Below are 10,936 nucleotides of genomic sequence, written 5' to 3'. Positions count from 1 at the left end.
GCGCCGTCGCGTCTTTGAAGGTCCGCGCTCTGATTGGGCGAGGCTGTGGGGCCCACGGAGGAGCCGCGCTCTCATTGAGCGAAGCTCCCGTGCAGCGCGCTCTGACAGGGGTGAAGTGAAGCTCCTTGTGTAACGCGCGCATTAAACGAGCGCGTGGGCACTTGTTAATGCGAGCGCCTGTGAAAGGAAAGCGTCCATTGTTTCATTTGTTTACACCCACCCAACACGAGTCATCATAGACTCGCGCGCACCCATTGGATGGTGTCATCGCGTCGTGTCAGAGTGGTCTGATTGGGCGGCGTCTTTGGCAGTGTCATCGGAAAGTCGCGCATCCATTGGTTGGTGACGCGCACACCCCCCCTGTGTCGCGACCTCATTGGCTAAGGCTTCGTGAGCCTTAGGATTGTTTGTTTACATTTGGTTTTTGCCGATATTTCTTAAATAAAAGCCTAATTTAGATTCATTTTTTTTTTTGACACACGTTTTTAATTATAGTATTATAATTAGATAAGCATTGTTGATGTTGGGCATTGTAGATCATTAGCCAATTACAGTCACACGCTAGTTGGCTGGAACACTTGTATTAATGCACATTGTTTGTAATTAATGCCTAATAATTATTTTTGATATTTAATATTTGCAATTAATTAGTGAATAAATGCAGGAGATATAATTAAAATAATAGCAGTAAATAAATAGTGATTTAAATAAGGATATTAATTATTTAATTAATACAAATTAGATAAAAATAGTTGTTTAAAATTGCAAATAAAATTATAAATTTATAGGTTTGGAATTAAAATACAAATATGAGTTATTGGAATGATCCTAAAAAAAAGCCTACATGGTTTCAAAAGGTGAAAAATTATTTTAAACCTGACAAGAAAATTGAGACACGTGGTGGTAAATTACTTCATAAGTATAAACCACCTGCAGCCTACATGGAAGGTGAATATGGTTATCATACAGTAATTTGGTTTGATAACTGGATGCAGTATACCAAAAAGGATGGTGTACTAGCCTGGCCAGAAGATGGGTCATTTAATATGAAAGTTTTACAAAATTTAAGAGGAAAGATGATGGATCTTGTACCAAAGCCAAGACCTACACAATTTGAAGCCCTAGTTGAGTGGGAAGTTGAGATGATGGAACTTGAACGTGAAAGCAAATGTACAGCACCTAAATATTCAAAATATGTTGTAAATAAAGAAACACATGAAGATAAAGTGAGACGCTGGAGAAAAGCAGACATGTATGATGGTCTGTATCCCATAAGAATAATGATTAATGAAGATTTAGAACAAAAGACAGCTGGAAGAGGAATTGATGAGGAATTAGATGATGCAGTTTTAGAAGATATTTATGCCACTAAACCTAAACCGCCACCTTATCAAGCAGGTTCTCACTCTACCCCGAGAGTTTCTACAGAAACATCTCCAAGCGCACCACCTAGAGAAGTTGAGGAAGGTTCTCCTAGATTTTTAAAATTACCTGGAAGGGTAGGCTCAGTAAATAATTGCAGTACACCTAACAGAGGCAGAGTAGCTTATCAAGAAAATAATTCTGTAAGAAATCAGGAAAGATTACCAGCTGAGCAAGAAATTTCTAGTTATAATAAAGCAAAGCATGATTTAATTGAACAGCTGACAAAAGGTATGGAAGCAGTTACAGTACCAGTAACTATTGGTCCTGTGGTACCAGTTTTTGACCAAGGAGAAAATAGACAAACAGCCTTAACAGTTCCATTAAATGCTGAAATTCAAAAGGTTGCTGAAAAGTTTTATTCAGAACTTTCAGAGATTCATAGAGAAAAATCTATGATGCCAAATTTAACACTACATGGAAGTTTATCAAGTTCGCAGACACCAACTGTGGCAGGTTCAGACTCAGGTTTGTCAGAAAAAAGTTTAAACAGAACAGAATTATCTCAAAATGGAATGTCTCCTGAAGTCCCTGATTATAAAAAGCTTGATGTAGCTAAATTAAAAGCTGATCTAGAGGAATTGATCATTGGCACAATTGGTACTGATAATTTGAAGTCATATCAAGATGATGAATTGTTATTCATTTGTAAGAGCATTCAGTGGAAAACTAAAAACAGGTATGAACAACTGGAGGAAATGGCTGCTGAGTTAGAAATTGATTTAAGTAAACAAAAACATCTACAGAAACATTACAGGGTGGATTTCTCTGAGAGGGACATTGATAATTTAAACGCTGCTGGAAGAATAACTCACATAAGAGAATTAATAAGCTTTCTCAGAAAATTAGGTGAGTTAGGTAAATGGAGAATGAAATGGTCAAAGAAAGAACAAGATAAAAGACTAAGAAATGATGAAATTTCTGAATTTCCAATGAGAGAAATAGCAGGAGGTGGGTATGTACATGTTCCTTGGTCCAGACAGGATATACTCCTGTTTACCAATGATTTTCCACGTTTAAGGGAGAAACCAGTGGAGTGGTATCGTCAGGTAGACAGATTCATAAGGGTGTCAAAAGTTCTGTGGATTGATCTAGATGGATTCTTTGACATTGTTGTTCCATCAGATCTTTGGACAGAATGCAAGATCTCTATAGATTGGCCAAAAGAAGAACCTGCCCGAGATAAAATTACAGGTGCCCCATCAAAAGATGTCATGGATCTTTATAAAAAAGTAATTTATTGGCTGAAAGAGAAAATTCCCCCAAAGGAAGTGGACTGGGTTAAAATAGACAGAACAAATCAGGAACCAAAAGAATCAGTTCATTCATTTTATGAGAGGTTACTGTTAGTTTTTAAACAGTATAGTGGCTATGAAAAATTAAGTGAACAAGACATGAGTCACTTCATATACAAATTTGTATATGGCCTGAGACCTGAAATTGGTGACATGATTAGAAGTGGAATTGTTTGTTGGCAATCATTATCACTTGATGACATCTTGAGAAAAGCAAAATATTGTAGTGACGAGATAGATGCAAAGCAGAAGAGTCTCAAGGAGAAAGCAATGTGGGCACAGGTGAAGGTAGCTGAGCAACAACAACAGCAGTTAGGTTCTATGCAACAAGGAAAGTTTAAGGGTAATTTTAATAATTCAAAGCCAAAATTTAATGTAAATAGTGAAGAGTTAAAACAAAAGCTCCCATGTTTTAATTGCGGCGAAATTGGACACTGGAAGCGAGAGTGTAAGAACCCGCCCAGAAATTTTAAAAATAATTCATTGAATCCACAGGTGCAGTGTGAATTAAGTCCGCAGCAACAACAACAGCTACAGCGGCAACTGCACGAGATAAATCAGCAGCGACAGTTACAGCGACAGATAGTCAACCAGACACAGCAAAGCCAGTTTCAACAACAAAATCAGGTACAGCAGAATCAAATTCAACAGAATCAGTTACCTCAAGCACCATTTCCTGGTTGTGCTAACACACAGAGATTTTCTCCTGAAACAGGTTTCTGTGGAAATAATTTGGTTAAAAATGTGTCAAAGGTCAACATGGCAAATGCTTCTCAATTTTGGTTAAATGACAAAGAGGTGAGTGATTCATCAGAAGATTACTCATGACGGTGCCTGAGAGAGGAGGAAGAGTGTGTGCTTGGACCCACTCTTGAGGTAGATCAGTCTGGTCCATTTGTTAATGGAAAGGTAAATGATAAAGATATCACTTTCCTTGTGGACACAGGTGCTACCCGTTCTACTGTTAGATCAGCAGAAATAGAAAACCTTCCTCTCTCGGGTGAAACCATTCAAGTTGTAGGAGTAGCTAATCAACAAATTAAAACCAGTCTGACAGATCCAGTAAAAGTGGAGATAGGCAATTACAAAGATAAACACAGATTTCTAGTTTGTGATAGCAGTCCTGTGAATTTGTTGGGTCGTGATATATTATGTAAAATGAATTGCAGAATATATTGCTCACCAGAAGGCATTGAAATGCAAACAGCAGAAGAAGATGGTCTTTATAAATGGACTATGATGATGGTGGAAGAAGAAAAAACACCACCAATATTTCCTGTATTTGATAAAAATGATTTGCCAGAAGAGCTCAAAGAGCCAGTCAATCCAGCAATTTGGGACCTAACAGGTAATGATATGGGTCTTATGAAAAATATTGATCCAGTAAAAATCACTGTTAAACAGGGAGTTGATTTTCCAAATGTTCCTCAATATAAAATGAAGGCAGAGACAATTGAAGGTGTTATTCCTGTGATTGAAAAATTCATAAGTCAAGGAGTGTTAAAAGAAATTGAAAGCAGTCCATGCAATTCACCAATTATGGGTATTAAAAAGCCAAATGGAACATACAGAATTGTTCAAGATTTAAGAAAAATTAATCAGATAGTTGTTCCCTGCTGTCCCATTGTTCCAAATCCTGCAGTAATTCTTTACCAGATTCCACATGATGCAGAATGGTACACGGTCATTGACCTGTGCAATGCATTCTTTACAGTTCTATTGCATCCAGATAGCCAGAAATTTTTTGCTTTTAGGTTCCAAAATAGGATCCTAGCATGGTGTCGAATTCCTCAAGGGTATACTGAGAGTCCATCTATCTTTAATCAATTATTAAAGAAATCTCTGGAAGATCTAGTGTTGCCTGGTAATTCCACATTGGTACAGTACATTGACGATTTGCTTGTGGCAGCCAAAACACGAGAACATTGTGTTACTGATACCATTACCCTGTTAAACCGTTTGGCAGATGAAGGACATAAAGTTTCACCAGCAAAATTGCAGTTTTGTAAACAAGAAGTGAAATATCTTGGTCACAGAATTGCAAAGGGAACCAGAAAAGTGACAGTTGAAAGAATTAAAATGATTCGAGCAATACAACCACCAACAACACAGAGACAGGTAAGAATGCTCCTAGGCATGCTTGGTTACTGTTGCCAATGGATTAGTGCTTTCTCAGGATTTGCAAAACAATTGCGGAGACTGACAAAAGCAGATAATATAAAAGACCCAATTGTCCTGACAGAAATAAAGCTTGAAGCCATTGAGCAATTTAAAAAGAGTTTGTGTGAAGCTCCTGTTCAGGGCATGCCAGACTTCAACAAAGAATCTGAGCTTTTAGACCAAATAGCAGAGATAAAATGTGCTGGAGAGAAAAATGATTATGTCTCAAAAGGTAATGAGCACGCAAGTACCATTGTTAAATTTTGTGCTCAGAAGAGGGTTGCAATCAAAGGGGAAAAATTCAATGAACATGTTTCAAGCATCCTCATACTAATATTTGCAATTCAGACATGGCAAGAGTTAAAACAATTACAAGATGAGGCACATGATGAGGAGAAAAACACATGGCTCAAAGAAGGTTGCAGACAGCGAGAAGAAGATGAAAGGGTTTACAAAAATGGCGGACCTGTTATGTCCAATTGCATGATTGCTGACATGGCACAGATGTACCATGGTCTAGGTCATTTAGCAAGAGACATAATGATTCAACAGTTCAGGGAAACATGTCTGACATGCCAAGAAAACATTTCAGATCAAAAGACATTTGAGAATTTGGGAACCATAGGCCGGGAGGGTGGTTCATTTGCAAAAATTCAAATAGATTTCTTTGAAATGCCCCAACATAACAAACTGAGATATGTCCTAGTCATCATTTATTTACTTTCAAAGTGGTTAGAAGCTTTTCCAACAAGAAAGAATGATACAGTTTCTGTATTCCATCAGTTGGGAACAGATGTGGAAAAGGAGCAGGCTCATGATCTATTGCCAAGAGACTTGGTCAGAACAAAGGTTCATCGAAGGAGAAACTGTCTAGTACCCAAGTGGCAGAAAGCAAGTCAGGTGACAACAGATACTGGATGGATGCATATCAGTAATACCCTTTGTGTATCTGTACCTGATAACACTGATGAAGACAGTGAAGACACTACAACTGATTCAGACTCTGAAAAAGAAATTCCTGAAGAAAATCCAGATCTTGAAGATCGACAAGGTGGTCGACATCTGGATGATGATGTCAAAAATTCAGATATTGAAGATCGACAAGGTGGTCGACATCTGGATGATGATGTCCATGTGAATGAAACATTGAATGAAGAAGATCTAGAGATTGTGATTCTAGATTCAGAAAATGATGAAAATCTGCTAGAAAAAGAATCTCAAGAAAAAGAAGAAGATTCAGAAGCAGAAAATTCTGAGCAAGAAGTTAATCAAGTCCAGGAGAGTATTGAAAAGCAGAAGAGTAGCTCTGAATGCGGGAACAAGAATCCTGAAACTGGGAAGCTGAAGGTGATCCCTGAAGAAGAGGAAGTATTACCAAGAACCAGCTGTAAGGATGATGTTCCTAATGGAGTGAAGCTGCTGAGTAAAGAAGTTCCTTGGTACAGATTTGAAGTCTCAGAAACAAATACAGATGGGAGTAATGAAGAGTCTGAGATAAGAAAATTTGGAAAAAGGGCTTGGAAAGCTGAATGTAAAGAAAGCAAGCCTAAGAAGAAACTCTTGAGAAAAGGTGATGTCTGGCCTAAAGATTTAAAGTTCAAATATGAAGTGTCAAGTCAGAAGAGTGATTCAGACAAAAAAGAGCAAGCTGAAGAGAAGATTGAAATGATTGCCAGGAAAAGCAAAAGACCATTGAGACCAAATGTAAAATACAAGTCTCCAGAATGGGCCTACATAACTATCACTCCAATAGTTGAGGAGTGGAGTAGCAGTCAAAATGGTGACAATGACTAAGTTTAGTTTTCTTTAAGTTAAGGTTTATTTTTGGCATAAGGCTGAAGACATTGTGTTAGTTTTCTTTAAGTTGAGATTTATTTTTGGCATAAGGCTGAAGAAATTATGTTAGAGTGACTCAAGGTCGAAGAAATTGTGTTAGCTGGAAACACTTCTATGTAAGACACTAGGTCGAAGAAAACGTGTTTTAGTTTGAAAAAAAAAAAAAAAAAAAAGAAAAGGGGGTATAATATACTATGTACTAATTTTTCAAAAATTTTATGTACTAATTTTTCAAAAAATTTCAAAAATTTTCAAAGAATTTACTTTTTGTTTTTTGTTATATTTTATAATACTCAGATTGATATTTGTTTTGTTGGTGCAATTCAAAATGTAGTTATGCAATTTAAAACTTAGTTCCGTAAATTCATTGGGGGTTGGGGATTCAAAGGTAGAAAGGATTCCAACTTAGCTGAATAAAGAAAGGGTAAAGGATACAGAATTAGTAAGATGTAAGACTCAATACTAATTATGAGATAGATGAAATTAGAGCTTAAGTACTAATCCTGAGTAAGCTTGAAACGTGTTCAATAGATAAAAATGTTAATTAAAATTTTTTGGGTGTTGTTTGGTGATTTTAATATCACCAGATGAGGGAGTTGATAAAGCGGGCTGCAGAAAATATTTTATTCTGGCTTGTGGATTCAATTCCCTATAACATTAACTGATTAATTAATGCACTGTTGCATGATTTATTTTACTAATCCAACCTAGATTAAGTTTGCACCACACATGAACACGCGGGAAACTAATTATATGTGCTTTTGTGCATCTGCAAGTCTGTTTTTGTAACACATTATTAATATTGTCCTGTTTATTATGTCTGTCCTATTGTCTTTGTCACCATTAATATGCAGCTGATCATTCATGGCATGTGCTTTCATATGTGCTTATATGTAAGTCTTATGTTGTGTATTGTCTGTCTGTGTCATTTAATTATCTTTTTATTCTTTCAAATCATAAAGCTGGACTACATGAAGAATGGTGGTTATTTTATGTGCTGCTTTAAATGTTTGCTTTTGCTAAATGTTTTTTATTAGTGGGTTAATTAATAATTAATAAGGGACTGGGTGGTACACAAGGGTTTGCTTTACTTGAATTAATCACTCTTTTTGTGTTTGTTTAAATGATAGCTCAAGAGTGAGCTGAGGCCTAGTTCTTGCTTTGGAGTAAAGTTGGTCGGCCTGAACTGAGCAGCAGAAGCTGAGCCAAGCTGCACGTTGAAAGAAAAAAAAAACTTTGCAAGAGGTTATTGAACTTGCTTTTCTGGCTCAGACCTTTTATTAAAGAAAGACTTTTTAAATGGAGTTTATTTCATGGACTGCTCTGGATGTTCCTATTCAAGGCCGAGGAAGTGACAAGCGTGAATCTGCCGAGCTCTGGTGGAAGTGGATTGGCAACTTTTTGTTGCAAATGCCTCGGAAGTCGTTGTCACTCTAGATGGACAATGGCACGGTGACGCGCATATTCTCTGGACTGGTAGCTGAGGTGGCCTGATGGCCATAAACCAATCACAGTGCTGAACTTTTCAGAATAATAACATTTAGTTAGTTTTGAGAGCGAAAAATGATATAAAATTGGCTCTCTTGTGGGGTTTGGCACGTTCTTTTCCAGAGGGGCGAAGCGCTGTCGGATTGCCTTGGGAGAGAGTAAGCATGCAACTGTTATATTTTTTGTTTCCCTTTCAGGTTTGAAAATTAACTTAGAGAAAAAGCTAATGATTTCTTAATCCATCATTTTGATTAATTCTGACAGCTTACATTGTGCCAATGATTAATGTGATTTGAATTAATAAAACTAAATGTTTGATTTTAATAAAGTGAGTTATTAAAGATTTTACTTATGAACTTTAAAAAATAAACTTTTCAAAATGACAAGCTGGACTTGTTTTTTGTAGATAGTTTATTGCTAAAAGTTACTCAACATATAGAATCCATTCACCTCATTTACTATGTTTATGGGCCTGGTATTGTTTGGTAAGTGTGATAGTGGAATGTGTCATCATTGATAAAGAATTTTAGTTTCTAGGCTCTAACACCCACTAAAGTATACAAAAACAAGCACTGGCAAAGCCAAAGGTCTTGGCCATGCAAGAGCTATTGGATTTGTCAGTGTTTAGCCATATAGCCCAAGAGCACTCAATTTAAGCAGGGAAGCCATGATTTATCCTCGTGTTCTAGTCTGCCTGTTTATTTTTTTCTATTTTCTTGCATAAAAATCACGTTGAGGCAACTGTAAAAACACAAGTAGACATCACCAAAACGTATATTGATGTATGTAATGTGGACTACGACCTACAGAAAAAGTACCACTGAAATAATCTCATAAGCCTTGCATCCCGCGCTCAGCCCAATCCTTGTCATAAAGTTTTGGAGGGCAGCCCAAATTCAAAACATTTTGCTTAAGTAGGGCTCAAAGCAAAAAAGTTTGTAAACCTCTGCCACACACCCACACGCTATTATCACTGTCAGGGATAATTAAAAGGTGATAGGCAAAATGTGTGACTTACTCTCCAGCACTGGTAATTACCATGGGTTGCACTGTACTCCATCTTTTTTGCCTACTGTGCTGCTCCAGAGACAAGCCAATGGATATCCTTTTGATCCTGTGTGAAAAAGGGACCGCCTAACTAAACTACCAGGCCATGTTGCCTGAGAACAGGGAAACAAGCAACTACAGCTGTGGAGAGGTCGGCTGTCGGTGGCTCATTTGAGCTTCCGGGTTGCGGGTGCAAACGGAGAAAATCGCCTTGGTGAAGCAGGGCGGGTTTGGAGCCTGGTGCAGACCAGCGTACTCAAATCTGACAATTCCTTGAAGGAGGTGAGAGGGTTAGAAGGGGTTTTGTTAGTGAAAATAGGAGAGGGTGAGGTCTACTCACAACTAAACCTGGGAATATCTTCCAAAACTCTAATCATTGCTCAGGAAGGGTGTTTGGGCGGCAGCTTGGACTGCCATATCACCCCAAAAAAAGGAGCTAGAGGTACTTAAATAAGATTGGAGGTTTAGAAGGGCAAGAAAAAGTAGTAGATAAGAGTTAACAACCTCTGCAGATAACTCATATATCCCCCGAAGCGATCAACAAAACTACTAATAACTGCTCAATTCAGTAAAAAATGGGTTTAGCAAAAAATAGATACTCTCTGAGGAATGCAGAGTGTGTACACCTGGTAGCTCAAGGTGAGGAGGGTACCAATAAAGACATAGGGACAGGAGTAGTAGTAACTCGAGTCTCACCTCCCCTGTTAACGCAAAGAAAGTCCATAGTATCAAAACAAGATAGCGCAGAGAAATTAGAGAAGAATCAAGGTGGCATAAAAACTACCTCAGGAAACCTCGAGTTACACCATCATTGAGGTCATATTTCAAGGTAAGAGAAGCAGAACCCTTGGATAAACCAACTTTACCGGTCCTGTAAATAGCTCAAGCTAAAGCTATCATGGCTACTTCCAAATCTATTGGGGATACGCAGAGTCAGATGGTAGTTGAGACAAACCTCCCTACTTCAAACAAATACTCTGCACTAGTGCAAGATGACACATATATAGTCAATCATTTGCGCACACTCCTCTAGGAAGTGAATCCATCTCGAATATCTCCAAGACAAATCTACAACCAGATAACCAATCGAATGCGCAAGAAAAGGAGAATGATATAGATGTAACCTCAATGTTAGTACAGCTCTCAAAGGAGATTAAAGATAAATTTGCCATATCGGAAAATAACCAAACTAAAATACAGGAATCATGTGTGAATCTGGAAACTAAAATGGCTGATATAACTGCAAGACTAACAACAATGGAAGCAGAGCTTGGAGATCTGCAAGAAGAGGTGAAGAATAACCAGAGAGAGATTCGTACTTTAATAAGTAGTGAGAAGGAAATCAGAGACAAGCTAGAGGTGTTAGAGAATAATTCCAGGCGGAACAATTTAAGGCTCCTAAATGTTCCAGAAGGGCTGGAAAAGGGAAACCAGAAAGGTTTTGTGGTTACCATTATCAAGGAGGCTATGCCTGAATTTCAAACTTGGGATTTGGAGCAAGATATACAGAGGGCACACAGAGACCGGTTCAGACGGGACCCAAAAAGGGATAAACCAAGAAAAATACTGGTACCTTTTCATACTCATGTTAATAAAGAGGCAATACTTTCAGCTGTCCTTAAAGCAAAAACATTTCAAAAAGATGATTGGTCCTACTCAGTAAGATCAGATATATCTAAAACCACATT

The 10,936-nt window shown here is 37.7% G+C and overlaps 1 protein-coding gene across 1 annotated transcript; it reads left to right on the top strand.

Annotated features, from left to right (window-relative positions):
- Positions 1 to 4,837: 4,837 nt before the first annotated feature.
- Positions 4,838 to 6,866, top strand: LOC147668721 (uncharacterized). Its single transcript, XM_086948480.1, has 2 exons — positions 4,838 to 5,928; positions 5,983 to 6,866. The coding sequence occupies exons 1-2, from the start codon at positions 4,842 to 4,844 to the stop codon at positions 6,669 to 6,671; spliced, it is 1,776 nt and encodes a 591-aa protein (XP_086804606.1). The 5' UTR covers positions 4,838 to 4,841; the 3' UTR covers positions 6,672 to 6,866.
- Positions 6,867 to 10,936: the final 4,070 nt, after the last annotated feature.

This window comes from Lissotriton vulgaris, unplaced genomic scaffold (assembly GCF_964263255.1).
Source record: "Lissotriton vulgaris unplaced genomic scaffold, aLisVul1.2 SCAFFOLD_3852, whole genome shotgun sequence".
Lineage (NCBI taxonomy): Eukaryota > Metazoa > Chordata > Amphibia > Caudata > Salamandridae > Lissotriton > Lissotriton vulgaris.
The sequence above is the reverse complement of the archived record's forward strand: the minus strand, read 5'-3'. Positions and strand labels throughout refer to the sequence as shown.

Coding starts and splice junctions, on each gene's coding strand:
- LOC147668721 (XM_086948480.1), top strand. CDS start 4,842: ATGCTCCTAGGCATGCTTGGTTACTGTTGCCAATGGATTAGTGCTTTC. Junction 5,929..5,982: donor AGATCTTGAAGATCGACAAG/GTGGTCGACATC, acceptor AAGATCGACAAG/GTGGTCGACATCTGGATGAT.